The 25220-nt window shown below is 41.5% G+C and overlaps 1 protein-coding gene across 2 annotated transcripts; it reads left to right on the forward strand.

Annotated features, from left to right (window-relative positions):
* On the forward strand, window positions 7861-22987 carry LOC18785946 (LEAF RUST 10 DISEASE-RESISTANCE LOCUS RECEPTOR-LIKE PROTEIN KINASE-like 2.5). Of its 2 annotated transcripts, XM_020557736.1 has the most exons (5): window positions 7862-8111; window positions 8247-9013; window positions 19355-19842; window positions 21363-21392; window positions 21524-22987. In XM_020557736.1, the coding sequence occupies exons 1-5, from the start codon at window positions 8109-8111 to the stop codon at window positions 22663-22665; spliced, it is 2430 nt and encodes an 809-aa protein (XP_020413325.1). In that variant the 5' UTR covers window positions 7862-8108; the 3' UTR covers window positions 22666-22987. The 2 variants fall into 2 exon arrangements, with proteins under 2 accessions (XP_020413324.1, XP_020413325.1); XM_020557735.1 differs by having other exon boundaries at window positions 7861-9013.

Consider the following 25220-nt stretch of genomic DNA (forward strand, 5'->3'; position numbering starts at 1 on the left):
TTATTTTATTATTATTATTATTATTATTATTTTTTGGTTTTTTGGTTTCGATAATAACAAAGCTATGGCAATTTGATTATGTCTGTTTTGTTGGGAAAAAAAAAAAAAAGAATTATAGGGTTATTATATGGAGAGAGAATTGGAAAACTTATTTAATGTTTTAGAGAGAGAGAGAGAGAGAGAGAGAGTGCTTTTCTTGACTTTAGCCTTGGATTTGTTGATTGCTGACATGAGGGCCCACCGTCTTGCTTTGATTCAAAGACGCGGTAATCCAGCGAAAACATGATTAATTACGCTGTTATTTATTTATTTTATTTATTAATTTCCTTGATTGAAGTATTTTATTTATTTTCATGTTAAAAAGTTTTATTTTTTTATTAGCTGAGTACCAGAATATTTTTTCACAACCAAGCATCAGAATTTGACAGTTGCTCTGTCTCTGTGTATCTTTATGTCATGGTGTAATTCCTCTTATGTGTTCTCCTGCATGTGCTGCAATGTTTTTAATTTATAATAGACTTTTTTTATATTTATAATGTAAACTGCTTAAATTGAGATTGAAATTATATATAGAACCATTGTGATTTAAATCCATGAAAGTAAAAACATTTTGATGTTATCAGTTTTGAAAGCTACATATATTATTAACTACTAGAATAAACACTTTAGTTTACATGGTCAATTATTTGCACATAAATTTTTAGGTAGTTTAATATGTTATGTTATTATGCAATTAATTAATTGTCAATTATAATGCTAGGAGATAATTGCTCATTACTTAGAATCAAATAATATTAATTCAGCCAATAGGGTCTAATTCAATGAAAAATGATATTGACTTGCATACTAGAAGTTTCATGTTCGAACCTCTATGGTATCTTGATTGTGCGTGTGTGAGAAACCTACCTCCCAATACTTTAAATTATCGCTTATACTCAAAAAATAATATTAATTCTTAAAAAAAAAAAAAAAGGAATCAAATATTACTTTCGGTCCCGTTTGGTTCATAGGAAAAGAGGCTTAAGGATAAGAAATTAATTGTTTTCCCATGTTTGGTAAGTCCAAGTATGGAAAATGGTTGCCTTGCACATGGAGAAGTAGGGGGAAAGTGAAGCCCTCCTATTCCTTGTGATTTGTTTTTTCTCCTCATGGGACAATTTGAGAAAATAAGTCAATATTAAATGCGCATTTTTCATGACTATTTTATCCCCATTAACAATTTAGAATTACAATATTTTATTAAATGTATTTTTTTATTTGATTCAATATGTGTATAATTGGAAAATTATAAAAAATTTGTTTTCTATTCCTACTCAAAACAAACATGAGAAATGAAAAAAAGTGATATATATATCGGTTACTTTCCCAGCATTACCAAACATGGAAAATAAATCTTCAATTTCTCATCTCTTAGAGCACTTCCACCCATTTGCCATGACAAAGGGCAAGGGCAAGGCAAGGGTTGTTACTATTTATGTGAATAGTGATAGCCCTTGTAACATGTTATGGTGTTTTCACCCATTGCCATGGCAAGTACTATTCACATGAGATATGAGGAAAGGAATTTGTATAGAGTTTTGGTGTGGGAAGTGAAGAATATAACTAAGTATTTATTTTTAAAAAAATTCTGAAATTTTTTGTAGTTTAAAAAAAAAAAAAATTAGTTACTGACGTCAGCAAATTTAGGCTAGCATATGGGCTCGTTTTGCCCGAGGGCTGGCCCAGTTTTGTGGGCCCCAACAGTTGCCCTGGCAGCTTCAGCCTGCTGGAAGACAAATTTGGGGCTTGGGCCCTCTGCTCTAGCAAAAGCAACTTGCTAGAACTGTTCTTAAAAAATAACATGAGAAACGATTTTTCTTTAAATCTGTTTCGTAAATCAAACGGATTTTGGTTAATAAAAATGCATCAATCATAATGATGTAGGGATTTAGTGGGCTGTCCAATCTTATCCCACTTTATTGACTTATTTATTTTGGTGGTGGGGAAGGGTGGACTAAAATTTATTAGGCCTCAAAAATGGATCCAAAGTTTGTGAGATCATCATCATGAAGGTCTTGATCATCAACACATCCAACCAAAATGACCATAAAAAAAAAAAAAATTGTAAAGTAATTTTAATGATGGGAATGGAAGTGTTAACCCCAGCTAGCCACTACCTTTACAACAAGGGAGTCAATTCTCAGCTACAAAGGGACTATTATTTAATTATTTCTTTTTAAAATGGTTCGACTTAAACAGATTTTATTAATTTTTAATTTGAACTCTGCTGAATTTTTTAAGATAAAAGGCAGACAACGAAAGGAAAGCTTGGTTTAATGGGCTACCTTATTGGTAGAGAAGGCCCACTGTATCTCCTCATTCTCTTTCGGCATTATCAAATTCTTTTTTTCTTTTTTTTTTTGTTTGGGTGGGAAGCCATTATAACACTCAGTGATGGTTTATTCACCACGAAGGCAAGAATAGATCTATTTGATTTATTAAATAAATTATTAGTTCGATAAAGCTTGAATTAGTTCGATAGATCTATATAAGTTCATAATAAGGCTCAAAATATAAAATAACTCTACAATACTAAAATTCTAGAAACTCTGATGGATAATCCGTTTAAAATACTAAAATATCCCTACCAAAAAAAAAAAAAAAAACCTCTAATGGTAGTATTATAATTTTTAAGTTTTTCAAGGTTTGTACGATATATTTGTAAAACTTAAAAATTATAATACTACCATCAGAGTTTTTTTCTTTTAAAAATTATCATGCAAGGATAATAATTGTATTTCACACATCATTTAAATAATACAGTTGGTCCTTTTTCGTTTTTTTTTTTCTTCAATTTATAGGTTTTAGTGTTTATATATAAAATCATTGCTTAAATGTCAAAATGGCCCATGTATTTTATCCATTTGGCCAATTTAGTCAATGTGTTTTTAATTTAGCTAATTTAGTTCCTATATTTACATATGTTAGCTAATGTAAGACAATGTGTGAAATAGACGTTAAAATGGATATGTGCATCGCACAGCACATGAGTAGACATAAAAGTATTTTAACACATAAACCCAAACCTTCGGGACTCTATTCCTTGTGTTTACATCTGTTGCGTTCTTGAGAATTGAGGGATGTACTTGGAAACAAGTTCATGTGAATATGTAATTGGAACATATGAAGTTTTCTTAAAGTTCTTTCTTGATTTATTTATTAGATTGATTCTATTGAAGTTCTTTTTGGAACAAATTAAGTACCTCACACAATACCAAATACCAATCATCACTACCACACAAACAGAGCATTGTTGACAAGCCAAGTTGATCCAGGGACGACCTTCAGTGCCCACCAATTCTTTAGGGTTTTATTTTTATTTTTTACATTGGACGTTTCATTTCATGCCAGCTTTTTTTTTTTTCTTTTTTTTTTTTTCAAACTTTACAAACCAATTAGTGCTAACAAACAATTTTGATAGATATGTAAAAATGTATTAGATCCAATATACCCAGGTCGCAAAAATTGTGGCTTCAAATAGAGCTTGGCATAGATTCACCTCTTTGAAACCTTTGCTAAGAAGAAAACTTGAAGCTTGGTGGTCATCATTTCTTGAACTCCATAAATTCAAACGTTGGGGTGGTTTTGGTGTTGAAATCTCTACCTGGTTTTCGGTTTTGAATACTCACTTGGGTTGTTTGAGCCTCTATCAGATTCAATTAGTCTGTGTTCTACCTTTATGCAGACTCACATGATTGATATTCCAAGGAACTGATTGAATTTAAAACCCCAAATTCTCATGAATGCAGTTGTTTGTTAGAGAATTTGGTGTTTCATGAGAATTTGGGGTTTCAAATGCTTGCGACTCTGATTTAATTTGATAGTCAGAGTCGCAAGCATTTGAGCGTTCCGGTTTATGTGTTAAAATACCTTTATGCCCACTCACGTGCGATGTATATGTCCATTTTAACGTCTATTTGACAGATTGTCCCATATTGGTATTGATGCCCAAAAAATCCAAGATTGGGCCCAAATAAATTCCCGGTCCAGTGTGACACCTTATTAAGAAAGACTCAGTTCGGAGCAAGCGAAATTCGTCATGCACGCTTGCACAAGCCATGACCACGTGCCATGCCAAATAAATATGCAATCCATCATGCTAAGAATTGAAATGAGCTTATAAAAGGCACTGGCTCTACAAGCCCATGCTAATTATCTCGTCAAACATCATATCTCTTTTCAAAGACGATAAAATTCAACCACGCCAATTGACATGCAATGCCAGGTGGAAAATCATTATGTACCTAGCCACTCTACAAGCTTAAGTGGGCCCAAGCCACGCAAATGCTAGAGGCTTGCTAAATGGGTTGGGGTATGGATGGTAACGAGCATTTATGAGGCTTATTGATGGCTGAGAAATGGAAGTTTTGGGCTGCTTGGGAGCCCCAAAACTCGAGCCCATTTCTTAAGCCCAATATGTGGGTAAGCATAAAAGAGAGAAAAGGGAGCCCACTACTTTAGAAAATTGACCCATTACCTTAATAAAAAATTGTCCATCACTTTGTGAAGTTGTCCCATTCCCTAGTAGACAAACCCATTACCTTAGGAAGGCCCAAATGACCAAGAAAAATATCAGAAAGTCTCCAGCACATGACTGGGGACAAAACCATGACAAAAGCCAATGAATGACTCACATATGTAGGCTACTGGGAGGCTCCAGCACGTGATCAAAGGCAAACCTCAAGACAAACCATTCGAAAGACTAAATGGTATTAACGTGCGTAGGTTGCTAGGAGGAAAGACATCTTTCAGACCAAAGCTGCTATCTATTTCCTTCCCTTACCAGCTCTTGCCATGAAACAACAGAGGAAAGAAGGAGAAGTGATAACCAGAGATGAGAGGTTACCATTGGAACGGCTGCGGGAAGATTTTTGAGCTCCCAAAAATCTTGTCTCTGTGTGTTTGGACAGAGGGGGATTTCACAAAATAGGATGAATCAAAGGAAGGGAAGAGAAATGAAAGGGAAGATTTGGCAAAATTGGAGAGAACCCATTAGGGTTTCTTGGGAAGAATGAGTTTCCAGTGGCTATAAAAGGGGGGTATCCTCTACCCATTAGACACACATCTAGAGAGAGCAAGCTTCACCTCTCATCCTTGGAACCCTTAAATTTCGAGCCCTATTCCTTCATCTGATCCCATCTTCTCCTCTGGCGAGCCATTCCAGAGCCTGACAAACCCTTCGTCAAGCTGCCGGAAAATTACCCAAAGCACCCATTTTTCCACCCTAATCTCTGTCTCTGTCTCTCTCTCTCCTCAGCAAATCCTCACGAAATCCTTTGCTTTAACCTCTGTTTCTCATAGAAAACCTGGTCTTTCTTTCTCTCTCATGCTAAACTCATGAATGTTTAGCTTTCATGCCACAAGCTTTTCAAGCCAAGCCAAGAATTTATCTGTAAGAAATTGTTGGTTTCATTGGTGAAGAATACCAATGTGTTTCCTAAGGCTCAACTACCCTTTCGAAGCACTCTTGGGGTCTGATTCTTGAACTCAGACTTATGGGCAATTTCACACATTTGGCTCTTTACAGCAACCCAGGCCCATCAATAGCTGCCGTCACAAAAAACCTCCTACAATTGGCTAACTAACTAAATTAAAAACACAAGGACTAAATTGGCTGAATGGATAAAACACATGGACCATTTCGACATTTAAGCCTAAAATCATTGCAACAAATGGGGTTTATTACAAATTTTTCCAAAATAAATCATATATAATTTGGAAATTGTACTAATGCATTGTGATCCTTTCTTAACCTTTGCATATGTTTCTTGTTTTTGTTTTTTGTTTTTTTGTTTTTGTTTTTTATCTTTTCTGATAAGTTGTTTTTTCTTTATTAATTGTGAATTTGATTAAATAAATCAACATCTTGGAAATTGTACTAATGCATCATGATCCTTTCTTAACCTTGTCCATATGTTTATGTTTATTTTTTTTGGATAGGTTATTTTTTCCTTTATTAATTGTAAATCGAACAAATAAATCACATATATTTTGGAAATTAAACTAATGCCTCATGGCCCTTTCTTAAACTTTTCCATATGTTTCTTGTTTTATTAAGGTGTTTTTATTATTTATTAATTGTGAATTTATTAAATAAACTTTTGGATTAATTTAAACTTTTGAATTTATTTTAGGATTGTATCGGCACTCCAACAATGGTAACGGAACATGTTACAAGCAATAATTATAATTGTCACAATAATATCAGAAAATGTATTAGCAGCTTGCAACTTTGATTTGAAGTTCATATATATTCTTAGTGGGTGGGACAGAGTTCAGCTCATGATTCAAGAATGCTAACAAGAAGAAATGTACTTAAAGTCCCACAAGGTATATGTAATTATTTTATTTTTAGTTTACATTAGGTCATACATTGGATACTATGGTACTGATTTTCCATACATTTAGTATACGTATTTTTTGTCAGGTAAATATTTTTTAGTGAATTGTGGATTTCCATATTGACGCCAATTTGTGGCTTTGTGTTGAGGTGTTAGATATCATCTCCAAGAGTTTGTTGGTCAAAGTCGTGATCATACAAATGTAATTTAGTTGTTTAGTTTTCATCATGCTTCCTTGAGGAATGTAATTGAGAGGATATTTGGTATATGAAAATTACGATTTACAATTTTTAAATCTACACCTCTATTTTCATAACGGAGCTAGTATTAGCTTGTGCATGACTATACAGGGACGGACGCACCAAAGGACAAGAGGGGTCAATTGACCCAATGACAGCCCTGAGTTTGGCTCTTGGAGGTCCCTGGTTTTCCTTGGTAGTTTGGGCAAAACAACGTCGCTTTGCTGCTCTATAAGGCGTATCTGAGCAAGGAAGAAGAAGATTAAACTACGCGCGTTCTTTTTTTTCTTTTTCTTTCTAAGGTTTTATTTAACAAAGCGACGCCGTTCATTCACTCTTATTCTTATATATGAGTGGAATGGAATGCATATATTTTAGGCAGTCCTGATGAATTGGTCTTTTAACACGCTATCCACTATATGACTGTAAAAAGAAAGAAAAAAAGGAACGCTGCCATTATTTTAAAGGAAACGTTGCGTTTTATGAGAAACAAAATGTTTTATTTTATTTTATTTTATTTACCATGCAGACCTAGTTAGCTATCTAATTTAGTGAATGAATTCAGTGCTTCTTTTGATATTGAATATTTCATGAACAATTGAGTATTTTATATTTTTAGGATTTATTATTATGCTTGAATGATAATCATATTTTTTTTTGGTCGAATAAGAATTAGTATTTCAATTGAATTATATTGTATTATTTATAATATTTTTATATATTAAAATAATCTTAGGCCTTGAAAGGTTTACGCCACTGACCCCATGAGCTATGGCCATACAACTTTCTTCAAAAGCAGTGTAATGAATTTCTTGTTGAACCAAATAACAAATCATCCTCATCTATATTTTCATCATTATCGGTGAATAAAGAGGATCTTAAACTATTTTTTCAAACCCAAGAATAAGAACAAGAAAATACTAATGAATGGAGAATTGAATTAACTTTGAATATGTGGAGAGATTCAGAGCACAATTATAACAATAGGAATCAAGAATAATATATATATTTTTTCATTTCGATAGTTTTTCAAAATATTCTAGAATCCTAGCATGCACTATAGAGGAAAATGACTGAACTCAATTCAAAGTTGAGCATAAGGAAAAAGAAGAAGATAGTGCCATAGCAGTAGTGGAGAATAGACCATGCTTTAGTGGGGCTTCTGTTTTGCGTTGAGAAAGGGACGGAATTTTATTAACACAAGAGGACAAGCTAGCTGTAAACCAATGTCCTTTGTGATATTTTGGTGAATGTATGAATGTGTGGTCATCGCTCGCTTACACAGTGGCCTCCTTAATTTGCTGTAGCCTCCTTTCCGTGTAGACTCTGGCGGAGACTGGTTGGCCCTTTTTGGTTTCCAACATCATCATCATCCCTCATTTTCGACCTCAAATTATTCTCATGGATTCTTCTAACTTCAACACAAAATTAGTAACAGTGAAACTGGAATGAAAGCAAACGCCTCCTCAAAGCAGCAAGCATTTCCAAAATGGTAAGTTTGCTGTTTATGTTTGTTTATCTTTTGTCTCTTATCCTCTTAATCAATATCATCTATCTTCCTCAACCATCACTGGCCCTGTCCTCCTGTAACGGCGCATGCGCAACCCTCAACGACTGCGATGGTCAGCTCATCTGCATCAACCGCAAGTGCAACGACGACCCGGATGTTGGGACTCACATATGCAGTAAACCGCCGCCACCACCTCCCATGACCGCCGGAGGTTGCAATCCCTCGGGAACTGTCCATTGCAATAACGTATCATACCCTACATACACATGCTCCCCGCCAGTAACTTCATCCACCATAGCCAAACTTGATATCAGCGAATTCAACAAAGGCGGGGATGGCGGAGGAGCAGCCGAGTGCGACGAGCAATACCATGAAAACACTGAGCGGATCGTGGGACTTTCCACTGGGTGGTATAATGGCGGGAAGATGTGCGGGAGGATGATAATAATTACGGCGGGCAACGGGAGGAGTGTGACGGCAAAAGTGGTGGACGAATGCGATTCGCGTGTGGGATGTGATGCAGAACATGCAGGCCAGCCGCCGTGTGAGAACAATGTTGTTGTAGCCTCTGAGGCTGTCTGGAAAGCATTGCAACTAGACGTACAAGGAGAGGGTGTTCAGGTCACTTGGTCCCTGCATAGCAACTGCAGCGAAGCTATCAACTGCGGTGGCATCGGAGGCCTCTCGTACCCGTTTTGGGGAGTAAACCGAGCTAGTTACTGTGGCCTTCCCGGGTTCGAGGTCGCATGCCTAGACAATGTCCCGGTGATCAACATGTCGAATATCAACTACAGAATTCTTAAAACCAACTCCAGTCGGGCTCCTCCTTCTGTTACAGTTGCTAGGCAGGACTATTGGAAAACAATCTGTCCTCCGAGTTTTGTAAACACTGTTTGTGCAAATAATCTCACGGGAGAATATTCGCTTCTAGATCCTTCAACCTTCGATCTTCCTTCTCTCTCTTCCTCGATTCCTGTAAAAAAGACTGGAGTAAATAGACCACACCCGGGGGGTGTTGGCCAAAGGCCCTCCGATGCCTAAGTTAGTTCGAGTGTTTGTAGGAAAACAATAGCTAAGCAAAGGGTACGGAGTTTTATGTAGGGTGTAAACCGGGTGGCCGGAGCCGTGTGTGGTGGCCGGAGCCGTGGGGAGAAAATATGGAGAGTGGAGAGGGAGAGAGAGCTTCGGGTATTTCTCGGGTATAAGGAGTAGGTTTAGATGTAGGTTTAGATGTCGGTTTAGATGTCGGTTTAGATGTACCTTGAATGATGAATGAGGTCGTCTATTTATAGGAGCCTCGGGGCTAGGGTTTCGTAGGAATGGGCCTGATAATATCTGAATTAAATAGACATTATCTCTTAAGAAGATAATATCTGATTTAAATGATATTATCTTCTCTTTATTGTGATAATATCTTAATTAATGATATTATCTCTTTAAATAAAGATAATATCATATTAATTAAGATATTTATCCCAATTAATTAATTAGCCAGATAAACTGATTTAATTAATTAATTAAAGAGATAATCTTCTTTTCCACGTGGCGTGCCCTGATTGGAGACGAAAATATATGCTCCCACAAATGCCCCCAGCTTCTGCATGGCGCTTGTGTGGCATGTAGGAGATGAAATTATTTTTTTCGGGCTCTCCAACTGTGTCTGGGCTTTATTATGTGAGTTGGACTCCTTCGCGGATTGGATTTCCAATTGGTGTAGGCTTCTGACTGTTGTTGGAGTTGGATTCCCAGTAGGAATGAGTTTATGATTCCTTCTTGACCCGGGTTGTCCAACCTATATAAATACAGGGCTTCTCTTCACTCTTTCTCATATCGCAAACTTAACTTCTCTACCTTCTGGCTTGAGAAAGATTTTGGAGAATTTGTACTGCTTGTTGAGGAGAGGAGTTGCCGTGCATCCCAAGTAAGTCGAGCCTATAAAAATATATATGTATGTATATATATATTTTTATTTTTATTTTGCAGCACGGAGATGGTCCAGCATGAGTTGCAATTCGTGAGCGATAGCTGCCAAATAGCTGGGGAATTGATGCTGGGATCAGATGGAGCATGATGTGCATGCTGGTCTTGGTGCTACATGGCCTGGGCTGGAGCATATGCGTGCTGGGCCTGAAGCAAGGGCGTGGAGGAGGATGGTGGTCTGCCCAAGACGCACTTTCTATCAAGTCCATCCGCTTGTGCTGAGCTGGTTGATCAAGTCCGTCAGGCTGGTGACCTCGGTACTTTTTCAAGTCTTTCCTTGGAAAAACAAAGAGAAGCAACATTTCATCTGCTTCAAAAAGGAGTGGTTTTTGCTGCGGAGACCATCCGGAACTCGTCGTCTGCTGTTGCCCCCTCTTCTGCTCAGCTTAGTGAGTTGGAGAAGAAGAATGCTGAGCTGGCTAGCAAGCTTTCTGCCGAGCAGACTCGTTATGAGAAGAAGACGTCTGATTTGCGGGCGATGATATCTGAGCTGAAGAGTTCCCTTACTGAGAAAGATTCCGAGCTGAGCTCTTCTGCTGTTGACTTGGCGAGTCGAAAAGATGCTTATTTCCGCCTTGAGCGCAAGAATGTCGACATCTCTCATAGTTATGACAAGCTTTTGGCTAGATTTCACGCCTATCATAAGTCTGCTGAAGAATCCAAGTCCGATGCTGTCATGGATGCGTACAAGTTGGGCTACTTGGACTGCACAATTGGATATGATCCCTTCTATGCCATTGGAGATGAAGACATCGAAACGCTCTATCCTGACTTGCCCCCTGTGAAAGGTGAGGAGGCTAATGCTGCGAACACCAAAGGGGCTGAAGAGCAGGTGGCTGAAGACGCGGTAGCTGAAGAAGATGGAGCAGAGGATGATACAGCTGATGAGGCGGCGGCAGACGTCATAGATCATGCATGTGGAGCTGCTGAGAGCGTGGCTGATCAGGTGGACGCTGAAGAGGCTGCAGATCAGGGGTCTCCTGCTGGCGTTTCGGAGTAGACGAAGACTCCTTTATTTCTTTTCAGCTTTTGTAGTCTGCTTTTTGTTTAGAATAATTGGTCTTGTTTTGACCATCTTCTTTTTGTTTGAACTTGGCCGGTTGGTCGCTTTACTATGGAAATTTCAGTCTTTATTTTTTCAACTTCAATTTGCACATTGTCTTGTGAACTGCTTGAGTAACCGATTAGTGTCCTGCTGTGTATTTCCCTTGGGATTTTGGCAAAAGCCAGGTCCCCCTTGAGGGACTCCGGGCGTGTTCTGCATTTTTCCAGAAAACGCTTTAAGACGCTTCTGGTCGTTGCCCTGCGTCTCCCTTAGGACGCTGCTTATGGACAACTGTCTGACTATCCTGCCCCCCTTAGGAAACGGATAGGAACCTGGATACCTCCCTTAGGAAATTCCTGGCGCACCCTGCAACCCCCTTAGGATGCTGCTTTGTGGGCTGCGTCTCCCGAAGGACGCTTTTGGTTGTCGCCCTGCGTCTCCCGAAGGACGCTTTTTATGGACAACTTTTTGACTATCCTGCCTCCCTTAAGAAACGGATAGGAACCTGGATATTTCCCGCAGAGAGCATGGTGACCCCCTTTTAAGAAATTCCCGGCGCACCCTGCGTCTCCCTTAGGACGCTTTTTTAGCGGGCCACGTCTCCAAACGGACGCGTTTTGTCGTCACCCTGCGTCTCCCTTAGGACGCTCCTTATGGGCAACTGTGTGACTATCCTGCCTCCCTTAGAAAACGGATAGGAACCTGGATACCTCCCTTAGGAAATTCCTGGCGCACCCTGCGTCTCCCTTAGGACGCTTTTTTAGCGGGCTACGTCTCCAAACGGACGCGTTTTGTCGTCACCCTGCGTCTCCCTTAGGACGCTCCTTATGGGCAACTGTGTGACTATCCTGCCTCCCTTAGGAAACGGATAGGAACCTGGATATCTCCCTTAGGAAATTCCTGGCGCACCCTGCGTCTCCCTTAGGACGCTTTTTTAGCGGGCTACGTCTCCAAACGGACGCGTTTTGTCGTCACCCTGCGTCTCCCTTAGGACGCTCCTTATGGGCAACTGTCTTTTGTTGTGGCACATTCTGGAATTTGCAGTAGTTGCTTCTCTTTTTCAGAAATGTGCAGTACTCAGTCGTCTGCTGGGGACTGAGCAGGAAGCGTCATGGATAATATCTTTGGAGATGGTAGGCGTTCCATTGTCGCGGAATCTCCTTCCCTTCCATGGTGTCAAGCGTATAGCTTCCTCTGCCCCCGGACCGGCTGATTATGTAAGGGCCTTCCCAATTGGGTTTCATCTTTTTGGACCCTTGTCTTTGTGCAGTGATGAAGGCCTTTCTTAGCACAAGGTCGCCTGGTTGAAACTGTCTGATCTTGGCTCTTTTATAGTAGTAAGACTTCAACCGCTGTTGATAGGAGGCGACCCGAACAATGGCCTTCTCGCGCTCGCCTTCAAGTAAGTCAAGGTTGAGTCTCATCTGCTCGGAGTTCTGCTCAATACTGCCCACTTCGATGCCTATTGAGGGGACAGTGATGTGAGGAGGAATGATCGCTTCAGTTCCATAGGCGAGGGAAAACGGGGTTTCGCCAGTTGATCTTCGCTTGGTGGTGCGATAAGCCCATAGTACGCCAGGGAGCTCATCTACCCATTTTCCTTCGGCGCCTTCTAATCTCTTCTTTAGACAGTCCAATATTATTTTATTGGATGCCTCGGCCTGGCCGTTGCCTTGAGGATATCTTGGAGTAGATAAATGCTGCTTGATGCCGTACCTTTTGTAGAAGGCAGTGATCTGCTTGCCGATGAATTGCGAGCCATTGTCGGTGACTAGTGATTGTGGGCAGCCAAACCGGCAGATAATATTTCTCCAGATAAATCGTTCCACATCATCTTCTTTAGTAGAGGATAGAGCTTCGGCCTCGATCCATTTAGTAAAGTAATCAGTGGCGACGATCATCATTTCTTTCTTGGCAGGTGCCGTTGGCATGGGGCCTACTAAGTCGATGGCCCATTGCATGAAAGGCCACGGACTGTTCTGCGGATGGTAGACTTCGGCAGGCAGATTAGGAACTGGTTTGTACCGTTGGCAGCGATCACATCTTTTGACATATTCAGTAGAGTCATGGCGCATAGTAGGCCAGAAATAGCCTACGTTTAGGGCCTTCTGGGCGAGTGACCTGCCCCCAGAGTGGTTGCCACACTCGCCGTCATGAATTTTGCAAAGGACCTCAAGTGTTTGAGGGTACTTTATGCAAGTGAGATGAGGGCCGGAGTATGATCTGCGAATGAGCTTGTCGCCCTGCATGTAATATCTCGCGGCTTTCTGTTGGACCTTCCTAGCTTCGGACTTATCCATTGGCAGATTTCCATTCACCAAGTAGTCGATGATGGTGTCTTGCCAGCTGGGGTCTTCATCGATCTGCATTGAGTCGATTGGCTTTATTTCATCGATGCTTGGTCGGTCAAGGTGTTCGACTGGGATGGAGCGTCTGAACTGGCTGTCCAGCGCTGATCCTAGGCTTGCCAACGCATCTGCATGAGTGTTCTCTGCCCGTGGAATTTGTTGGATGGTGAAAGTAGGAAATTCTTTCAAAAGTCCTTGGACTTTGTCGAGGTACTGAATCATTCTTGGATGTTTTGCCATGTACTCGCCTGAGGCTTGATTCGTGATCAGCTGGGAGTCTGAGTAGATGGCTAATCTCTTGATCGTCAGTTCTTTTGCTAGGCGCAGTCCTGCGAGCAATGCCTCATATTCTGCCTCGTTGTTTGACGCAGAAAAGCCTAGTGTGATGGCTTGTTCCAACAAGGTTCCGTCTGGGGTGATTATGACGACGCCTGCCCCTGATCCTTTATGATTTGATGCTCCGTCTACATGCAATTGCCACATGTCGTTAGGTAGGTTTGAATCGGCAGGGGAGGTGTCGTCTGCTTTTTCCTTGCTTTTCGTGACCATCTTCTCTTCTTCGGCTGTCGGAGTAAACTCTACAACAAAATCTGCTAAAGCTTGGGCTTTTATAGCAGTCTTCGGCCGGTAGAGGAGGTCGTATTGACTGAGTTCGATAGCCCATTTCATGAGTCGCTGAGAAGCGTCGGGGCTGTGGAGGATCGATCTCAAAGGAAATTCTGTTATGACAATTATCCGGTGTGCTTGGTAGTAGGGCCTTAGTTTTCTCGCGGAAACTACAAGCGAAAAAATGAGCTTCTCCATTTTCGGATAGCGAGTCTCTGCATCAAGGAGAGCTTTTGAAGTGTAGAATACCGGATGTTGTGCCCCCAGCTCTTCTCGGATGAGAGCTGAGCTGACAGCTGAGTCGGACACCGCCAGGTAGATGTACAAGTCTTCGCCTGGTATCGGTTTTGAGAGTAAGGGAGGTGAAGTGAGGTAGGTTTTCAAGTTTTGAAAAGCTACTTCACACTCGTCATCCCACTTGTCCCTATGTCCTTTCTTCAAGGCTTTAAAAAATGGCCTGCACTTGTCGGTAGATTTTGAGAGGAATCGGTTGAGGGCTGCCGCCCTACCCGTTAGACTTTGTATCTCCTTTGTTGTGGCAGGTGACTTCATGTCGAGTATAGCCTTGATTTGATTTGGATGTGCTTCAATTCCTCTTTGGGTGACTAAGTATCCCAGGAATCGGCCGGTCGAGACTCCAAACGTGCATTTGCTCGGGTTCAACTTCATGTTGTATTTTCGGAGTAGGCTGAATGCCTCGACAAGGTTCTTGATGTGGTCTGCTCGCTCGGGAGCCTTGACTAGCATGTCGTCTACGTAGACCTCCATAGTCTTGCCGATTTGCTCCTTGAAAATTTTGTTCACCAGCCTTTGGTAAGTTGCTCCGGCGTTCTTCAGCCCAAAGGGCATGACTTTGTAGCAGTATGTACCTCTTTCGATGATGAAAGAGGTTTTAGCCTTGTCATCTTCATGCATCATGATTTGGTTGTAGCCGGAGTAGGCGTCCATGAAGCTTAGCAGTTGGTTGCCGGAAGTTGAATCGACGAGCTGATCAATTCTAGGCAGTGGAAAGTTGTCTTTAGGGCATGCCTTGTTGAGGTCGGTGTAGTCGACGCACACTCTCCACAGACCTTTATCTTTTTTTGCCACTAGAACAATGTTCGCCAGCCATTCTGCGTAGGAGACTTCTTCGATGAAACCAGCAGCTAGAAGCTTATCGATCTCGGTTTCAATGATGGCAACCCGCTCGGGGGCGAAGTTACGTCTCTTCTGCGCTACAGGTTTGATGGCTGGGTTGACGTGTAAGCGATGGCAGATGATCTGGGGATCGATGCCAGGCATGTCGGATGGCGACCATGCAAATACGTCTTTGTTGTTCCGGAGGAAGGCTGCAAGCTCTATCTTTTCCTCATGGCTTAGGCGCGAGCCGATCCGCGCTTTTCTCTCTGGCTTGTCAGGATCAAGGGGTACTAGCTCAACGTCCTCTTCGGGCTTCCATCCTTCTTCAGGAGAGACCTCCGGACGGATTCCCTCGACTTGGTCCTGATTCTTTGATTGCTATTGGGGAGTAGCTATTCCCTTTCCTTTCTGGTCTGCTCGGCCGTCAGGAATGAGATCTGCTTTCTCCTCTGCTTGTTCTACTCCCTTTAGATCTGCCTGATTCACAGGGAGGAACTGTGTTTGCTTGCTTTTCTTCAACCCTTGAGCTGAGCATTTTCTTGCCATTGCTTGATCGCTGTTGATCTGGCCGATACCGCCCCCAGGGATTGGGTAGCGAATCTTCTGATGTGTGGCAGAGGTGATGGCGTTGATCTGGCCGATCCATGGTCTGCCTAGAATGCCATTGTAGGGTGAGATCTCATCAATGACCATGAACGTTTGCGAGCTGATTACAGGTGGAGAGTAGACGTCGAGATCTATCGTGCCCACGGTAACCGTCGTTGCGCCATTGAAACCAGTCAGGGACTTGGCTGATTTATTGATCTTTGCCTCTAAGCCCATCTGTTGGACGACTGCCAATTGTAGGATGTTGGCTGCACTGCCCTCATCTGCATGGACTCGGTCGACCATGGCCTGAGCGATTTGAATGCTGATGACAAGGGCGTCGTTGTGCGGTAGATCCAGGCCGATTAAGTCTTTCTTTTGGAAGCCGATCACGGGATCGTCTTCTGCCAGTGAGAGGCTAGTTGAGACTTGGGAGATCATAGTAGCCTGTTTGATCTTCCTCTTCTTTTCTTTGTTGGTCAGTCCGGACTTCTCAGAGTCGGCTAGGATTGTGTTAATTTTTATGACCTTCTGGGGTGGCTCCTTGGCGGTATCGCGGTCTTCTATATGCTGGATGGCCTGCTTCGCGATGAACTCCGTGCAATGACCTTCTCTCACAAGTTCTTCGAGATGTGCTTTCCAAGCAAAGCAATTATTCGTATTGTGCCCATGTGTCGCATGGAAGGCACAATATTTTCTGGTATCCCTCTTGTCTGGATCTCCTTTCAAGGGTGGCGGTCTTTTTACCCAAGGTTTGTTCTTCACTTGGGCTAAAATTTGATGTATGGGGATAGAGAACTTGGTGTAGTTCTCTTTCGTCGCAGCTTCTCTTTGTGGGCGTGGCCTGCCTTTGTCTTTGTCCCTGCTGCCAAGCCTGTCGCCTCTTTGTTCTGCCCGTTTAGCCGGTCGGTCTTCCTGCTCAGTGGACTTCTTCGCGGCGATTCGATCGTCATCCCAGAGTGCGTAGCGTTCTGCGGTCGCGAAGACCTCTGCAAGAGTCTGGCTGGGAGTGATAGTCAGCTCGCGGTATAAGTCATGTTCTGCTGGAAGACCTTTCTTGAATGCAGAGGATGCGATTTGGTCATCGCACCCTACGATGTTGGCCTTTTCTGCTTTGAACCTCTTGATGTAATCTCGAAGGGATTCCTCGGGCTTCTTGCGCAGGTTGAACAGATGGTCAGGGTTCTTCTTGATCGTCCGATAAGAAGTGTATTCTTTAGTGAAGACGTAAGTAAGCTCCTTGAAGCTGTTGATCGACCCGGATGGCAGGGTATGGAACCAATCCTGAGCTGCTCCTCGCAAAGTCATTGCAAACACCTTGCACATTAGCGCGTCTTCGGCTTTGTAGAGGATCATAAGGCTCTTGAAATGCTTCAGATGACTTTCGGGGTCGGAATCGCCTTTGAAGCATGTGAAAGAGGGCGTTGAGAATCTTTTTGGGGGAGCAGCCTGCTCGATTTTGGCAGTGAAAGGTGAGGAGTTTGCTTGGTCTACCTCAATGCGTAGTGCATCTTCGAAATTTCTGCCAATCTTTAAGTCTCGAAGTCGGTTATTCACAAGCTTCTCAACGTCTTCTGCACGCATGGCTAGTCGGTCATGTTGATGACCTTCGTGATTTAGACGATGCTGATTGACTTCGTCATTGGCTTGCGAGGGTCGACCTTCTCGGTTGCGCTGTCTAGGCGGCGTGTTGGTGGACTGCGCTTGTGAAGGATTTCCAGTAGTTTGGCGACGAGAATTGGTTCTTCGAGAGCGAGTAGCGGAGCGCCTTTCTTCACGGTCCTCATTGTGATGATTGTCGAGTTGGCCTCCCTGGGGGACTATCCTTTCGTGAATGTTTCTCTGTGAGTGAGCAGCAGAGCGCCTTTCTTCTCGATCCTCGTCTCGATGGCCGTCAAGTTGACCTCCTTGGGAGCCTAGCCTTTCCTGAACGTCTTCCTGCGGGCCCAGGCGAGCGTGGATGTCAGGTATTGGGCCCAGCCTATCGCGCACGTTGGTCCTTAAATTCAATCGAGATGGGAAACTTCGTCTGCTCTGAGTGTGGCTTGTGGATGCTTGCGACATGTCCGCGAGCTGATCTCGTTGTTGCGCATTTCCTTGTCTGCTTACTCCTGCTCGACCTGCTTGGTTCCCACCGAACTGCCTATCGGCGCGTTCGTTTATCCTTCTCTCTTCCCCCTGTTGTCCAAGGCCAAGGTTTTGAGCCAAATTTATTTGATTGAGGAATTGCCTCATCAAATTGTTTTGGTCGTCCATTCTCTGAGTTAGCTGGTCAACTCTCAGATTAAGGTCTGCTTGACTTCGTGGATCGGGAGGAGAGAAATGTGTAGAGCCTAATTGCACACGGGCTAGGTTTTCGTTGGATGTGTGCGTGGGAGCATGCGTCGAGCGTGGAGGCAATGGAGGGAATGGTTGAAGTTGCCCCAAGATTGGGCCAAAGTCGGCGGTGGTAGTGAGCCCAATTGGATGTGAGGTTCCACCATGCTCAACGGTGGTGCTATGAAGGTGGCTAGGTCCGGCCATGGGGCCTTGAGATGGTACAATGGCGGTGGAGGCCGGTGCGGTGGTCCTCACTGCGAGTCCAGCAGGTGGCACGGTGGTTCTAGTCACAAGGGGTGGCTGCTGAGGGTTCATGGCGGTGAGAGGTGGTGGAGCCGCCATGTCGATCGTGGGATCGTGGGAGGAGTAGCTTTGGGCCGTCACGGATTGAGCCATAGCGGCGGTTTTGCTCCTCGTGCGCTTGCTTCCAACCATGGTTGTTTGGAAGGCTTCGGTGGATTGGAAAATAGGAGGAACGGATTCCTTGAGCACGCGTTGAGTATAACTCGTGCTCTCAATGAAAGCACCAAATGTTTGTGCAAATAATCTCACGGGAGAATATTCGCTTCTAGATCCTTCAACCTTCGATCTTCCTTCTCTCTCTTCCTCGATTCCTGTAAAAAAGACTGGAGTAAATAGACCACACCCGGGGGGTGTTGGCCAAAGGCCCTCCGATGCCTAAGTTAGTTCGAGTGTTTGTAGGAAAACAATAGCTAAGCAAAGGGTACGGAGTTTTATGTAGGGTGTAAACCGGGTGGCCGGAGCCGTGTGTGGTGGCCGGAGCCGTGGGGAGAAAATATGGAGAGTGGAGAGGGAGAGAGAGCTTCGGGTATTTCTCGGGTATAAGGAGTAGGTTTAGATGTAGGTTTAGATGTCGGTTTAGATGTCGGTTTAGATGTACCTTGAATGATGAATGAGGTCGTCTATTTATAGGAGCCTCGGGGCTAGGGTTTCGTAGGAATGGGCCTGATAATATCTGAATTAAATAGACATTATCTCTTAAGAAGATAATATCTGATTTAAATGATATTATCTTCTCTTTATTGTGATAATATCTTAATTAATGATATTATCTCTTTAAATAAAGATAATATCATATTAATTAAGATATTTATCCCAATTAATTAATTAGCCAGATAAACTGATTTAATTAATTAATTAAAGAGATAATCTTCTTTTCCACGTGGCGTGCCCTGATTGGAGACGAAAATATATGCTCCCACAAACACCAGCATCAACTCGTCTATGTTTCATTATACTTCCTCTGGGCTTACAAACCTGACCTTATACTACGGGTGCAATACAAGTACAAGTACAACAACTACCACTCCAGAGCTTACTTCTACTACCCAAGTTTGCAGTAGAAGAAACAGCGGTAACATCACCGTTTCGTATGTCACGCCAAGTACCCGAGTTGATCCAGTTGCTCCAGGGGCCTGTAAAAATCGGGTCATTGTTCCGGTTTCTACAACAGCTGCTGCAGCTCTAGAGACCAACCGAACTGCTATCCAAGACGCGGTTGATGGGGGCTTTGAATTGGAATTGCAGATTCATACTGATCAATGCAACACTTGTACGCAATCAGGAGGGAAGTGTGGGCTTGACACTGCTTCTGGTGGATTCAGTTGCTTTTGCCAGGATAATCGGGCCTATGCAACCAGATGTAATATTACAACAAATATTTCAAATCCACCACCACCCAGACCAAAAGGTATGTCTGTTCCTTCCCTTGTCAGTCCATTATAAATTAGAGACTATTAATTAGGAAGATGTTAGAAGTTTTTTGTGTCATTGAAATTCCAGGATTGTTGGCATCCACACTTTTTTTATTACATCGATCCGAGCTAGCTGATAAAACCCGGGTCCGAAATTGGGAATTATGTGCTATATAGTCCATGGTAATTAGATTTAATTATCTGCAGAAACAGAAAATTGAAACTGCTGAACCTCACAGACAAGAAAAGAGATTGTTGTTGCTATGAATTTCAGCAATTGAACATCTAGGACAGAAAATTTTGTAAACCAATTGACCCGTAAACCCTTAAGAGTGTTCATGTTTTTTGTCATTTTGATCCTTTGGTACGGACATCAAATTGGAAGTCTTGATGGTGCCAGTCAACACCTTGCAGTGTCATATGCTCCAAGCAGCCTAACAAATACACCTACCATACATCCGTACAATCCCATCGACATCGGTCCTTAAGATGCTAAAAACTTGAGTCCACCTTTGTTGACTTTGATCATTCTACTTGAGTTGTAGTCAGCTGGGGGCATAAATGGATATTATAAATAACTCAAACTTTAATCTAAATATTTCATCATCCCAAATTAAAAGCTAAAAAAATCAGGAGTACAAAAAAACAGCTAGAGCACAAAGGCATGGCAGCAACATGAGCTCCACCACAATTGAATTGAAGTCAATACCAGTTAAGCATAACCTCTGCCCTTTCATTCCGCACCATATGTCGATTTGCTCTTGGGTGTAATGTGTTTTAGAAAGCATAAACTAAGCATTAAGTTTATAAAACTTACCAACTAGGAAGCCCAAGAAACAAAGAAAATTCCACACCTAAATACATACAGAAAGATTATTATTCAAACTGTGCACATCGAAGTACCAAGAGGCTGCAAGTAAATCCCTTTAAACCCACCTTTTTCAATGAGAGAGTGGCAGCATAAGCTTCAGTTCCAATAGGCATCACTATTCATTGTGTTGATGCTATGTATTACACAAAAGACATCAGTGGTTTGAAGCAGCGAAGTTTGTAAAGATATAAGAATCATGTCATTTAAGTTTTCATTGTCTAATGTCATAAGCAACGTTGTCAAATACCAAATTTAAGTAGTGCACTGAACCTCAACAGCCACCCACCGAGCTTACGATAAACCAGAATCTTTAAGATGAAAAGTGAAAACATGTTCGGTTACAGTGTTCATTTTTTGTTTCAGAAAGATAGAAGCAAGTTTTCAAAATAATTGTGAAACTCTTTTAAGACAACTTTAAAAGGTTTTTAATTCTCAAATTTTTGTTTGGCTCGATTTCTCATTCACTAATTCTGAAAATATATATAAATAAGCTTATCATGATAAATATCGCATGCTTTAAATTGGTTCGAACTGCTTTTTCTATTGTCCAAAAAGAAAAGAAAAGAAAATGACTGATGCAGTTGAAGAAGCACATGATACACCATCCGAAGAACTCTTATGATTTAACCTTTTTTTTCTGTGCAGGTTCAAATTCAAAGGCTAAATATGAAATAGGTGGGTATATATATGTTAAATTGCAAATACCAGAAGTTTTCTTTTTTGTTCAAAGAAATGCCAGAAGTTTCAATCTTTGCTTTCTTTCACAAATCCATGAAATGCATAACTTAAAGAATTTTGCAATATAGGCATTTCGGCTGGTGTTTCGGGCATCTTCATAATCATTTTTTGCATTGTATGCATATCAAGGAAAAGAATATCAGGTTTCTTCAAGAAAGATATAAGGGATGAGTTTGATGTTGAGGCATTTATAAGGAACTATGGATCCCTTACTCCAAAACGGTATAGTTATGCAGATGTCAAGAAATTGACAGACTCATTCAAAGACAAAATAGGTAAAGGTGGATTTGGAACCGTGTACAAAGGCAGGCTGCCGGATGGCCTTGTCGTGGCTGTGAAAGTCCTAAGCGAGTCCAATGGTAATGCAGAAGACTTTATTAATGAAGTTGCTAGCATTGGTAGAACCTCCCATGTCAACATTGTCACTCTATCTGGATTCTGTTATGAGAGGGACAAAAGAGCTTTGATTTATGAATTCATGCCCAATGGATCTCTAGATAAGTTCATACAGAAGCAAGGATCTGAAGCAAAATGTCGCTTGGAATGGAAAACACTATCTGAAATTGCTGTTGGCATTGCACGAGGACTAGAATACTTACATCGTGGATGTAACACTAGAATTCTGCATTTAGACATCAAACCACAGAACATTCTTTTGGATAAAGATTTTTGCCCGAAAATCGCTGATTTCGGGCTTGCCAAACTATGCAAACCGAAGGAGAGTATTGTATCCATGATGGGGACAAGAGGAACGGCAGGGTACATTGCACCAGAAGTGTTTAACCGGAACTTTGGAGGCGTATCTCACAAGTCTGATGTGTACAGCTACGGCATGTTGGTTCTTGAAATGGTTGGAGCAAGAAAGAATTTGGATTCAGAAGCGTCTCATACCAGTGAATTGTTTCCGCATTACGTTTATAAAGATCTAGAGCTAGACAATGACGAGAATGTTTTTGGGGCAATCACAGAGGAGGAAAAAGAAATAGCAAGAAAGATGGTAATAATAAGTATGTGGTGCATTCAGACAAATCCTTCTAATCGGCCATCAATGAGCAAAGTAGTAGAGATGTTGGAAGGACCCCTTCATACATTGAAAATTGCACCCCAGCCTTTCTTGTTTTCTCCTGCACAAGGCTCTATGACCACATCCCAACCAGCTGAAATAGATACCGAGGCAATTTTGTTTCATGAGCAGATCTCTGGTAATTAGGAAATTCTAGCTGAATTATTGTAACATAGTTAGTTTCGTTATCGTAAATGAGACAGTTTTCATTATCCGAGTATACTATATATTCTATGGCCAAACTTGGTTTCCATTGGGCTCAGATCTTTTCCAAGTTTGCTTCCAACCAGTCGTTCTGTCTTCTCGATGCGGTGCTCTGTTTTGCCTAGTAGTGCCTGCTATGTTTTGTGTTCTGCACTTTAGTTGATGCTCTATATTTTTGTGTATTCTTGTCTCCCGTCATTCTGAATGAAAATAAAACAAGCAAAGACTAGGGTCGAAAAAAACTGATCCTGGGATTAAAGAATTATTACTGTGAGTATAAATTTATGTTGAATGTTTTGGATTTTCGTCATTCGACATGAAGCAAACCGAAAAGGAGGCTACAGCAAATTAGGGAGGCTACTGTGTGTGCAAGCGATGACCATACATTCATACATTCACCAAAATATCACAAAGGATAGCATTGGTCTACAGTGGTCTACAGGCTTTGGTGGGGCTTTTGCCCTCGTGTGTTAATAAAAGTCTGCAAATCTATTTCTAGTCCACTTTTTGGATCCCCTTTCTCAACGCAAAAGCCCCACCAAAGCCTGGTCCAATCTCCAGTAATTGCTATGGCACTATCTTCTTCTTTTTTCTTTTTTTTTATTGGGTGAATATATGCTCAACTTTGAATTGAGTTCAGTCATTTTCCTTTGTGGGGCATGCTAGGATTCTAGAAAATTTTGATAACTTTGTCGAAATGAAAAAAAAAAAATATTATTCTTGATTCCCATTGTTATCATTGTGCTTTGCACTGCATCTCTCCACATATTCAAAGTTACACCAATTTTGAATTCGTTAGTATTTTCTTGTTCTTATTCTTGGGTTTGAAAAATTAGTTTAGGATCCCCTTTATTCACCGATAATGATGAAAATGAAGATGAGGATGATTTGTTATTCGGTTCAACAGGAAATTCATTACACTGCTTTCGAAGAAAGCATTCAAGGGCTCATATTAATACAGCATTCAAGGGCTCATATTAGGGTTGATCCTGAACTGTGCCTCAGTTTCCTGACAAAAATAAAAGTTAACAATTTGCCATCTATCTTGCCATTGACATCTTCTTGAAAAGAGTGTTGCAAAAGGGTCCCATGCTTCATTTGATGTTTTGGCTTTCCTTTTGTTCTCCAACATTTCTTCTTCAATTGTTATCTTTAGAGCAACTACTTTGATTTTCCACTTACGCAAAGTCTCACTATTGTCTCTTGAGGCTATGTAACGTCGTTACCCCTGACAACATCCCAAAGATCTTGACCTTGTAGATAAGACTCCATACATGTCGCCCATGTGTTGTAATTTTTGTTGTTGAGCTTCTTGATTCCGCCAACTATGTGAAGATAACCCATCGTGTCGACCAAATTTCGGCAGTACCGAACAAGCTTGATCTAAAGATGCAAACTTATAGAGACAAACTCCTCACGACTCAAGGAAGCTATAATAGAATCAGTCCCTGATCGTCCCGCTCTGGTACCAATTATTGAGAAAACTAGAGTACACAACTTCTAATATATAATTGTCGGAGACAAAACAAGTAAACAAATCACTTGTATTAAACTCACAAAATATCACAACCAGACAACTCTCAAAGGAAAGACCAACTCTTACAAGCACTCTTTTTCACTTCTGAAGACAAACTCTAGAACACTCACACTCCTCATAAGGACTACTTAGTTCTATAACTTATTACTCACTCTTCTTCTTGACTTGTTCACACAATGAAGTACATCTTTTTTGTACCCAGTTTTGGTCAATGGACCAAAAAGGGTCTAAATGGTTAAAAGAATATTTTAAAGATAAAGCCAGGCCCATTAACATTTGTTTTTTTCTATAAAGGTCATCCTTTTCCTAACGGGCCTTTTTGAATAAATCAGTAAGAAGGCCCAAATTGTAAAAATCAGACTCTTGTTTCGCGCTACAGGTTAAAAAATCGGTAAATGTGTTTTCTAGGCCCATGTGGGAGGCTAAAGGGGATTATCACATTTAATGACGACTTGACCTCCTTCTCTCCCAGCAAGAAAACAAGCCGTACTGAAGCCTCCAAAACCAGAGAAGGATCAAATTGCCAGCCAGGTCTTCAAGTACAAAGGGGTTAGATCAAGAAAGCTTCACAAAGAAAACTGAAGGTTCTTAACAGAAGCCTTCCATCATTCCCTCTATGAACCAGTTGAGATCGACAAACCAGCAGCTGACCTTGAACCACAAGCCACAGTTTCCATCATTACAAGCTCATTCCTCCTCTATAAATAAAGAAAGTCTACTTCAAAAGAAGGGGACTCTCTCTCCAAAACCAGACGCAACGTCTCAAAAAACACTTGAAAACTCTCAAAATAACAATCTGCCTACTCTCTTTAGATAACCAGTCGACAACTCCTGCGTTTATCTCTCGTAGCTCTGCCATATCCATGATATGATTTTCTTCGAAAAGTAATCTGCTTCAATTCATGTAATCGTTTAACTGGATTGAGAAATCTCCAGTCTCTCTTTCCCTGCTCTATAATTC

The sequence above is a fragment of the Prunus persica genome, chromosome G2 (assembly GCF_000346465.2).
Source record: "Prunus persica cultivar Lovell chromosome G2, Prunus_persica_NCBIv2, whole genome shotgun sequence".
Classification (NCBI taxonomy): domain Eukaryota; kingdom Viridiplantae; phylum Streptophyta; class Magnoliopsida; order Rosales; family Rosaceae; genus Prunus; species Prunus persica.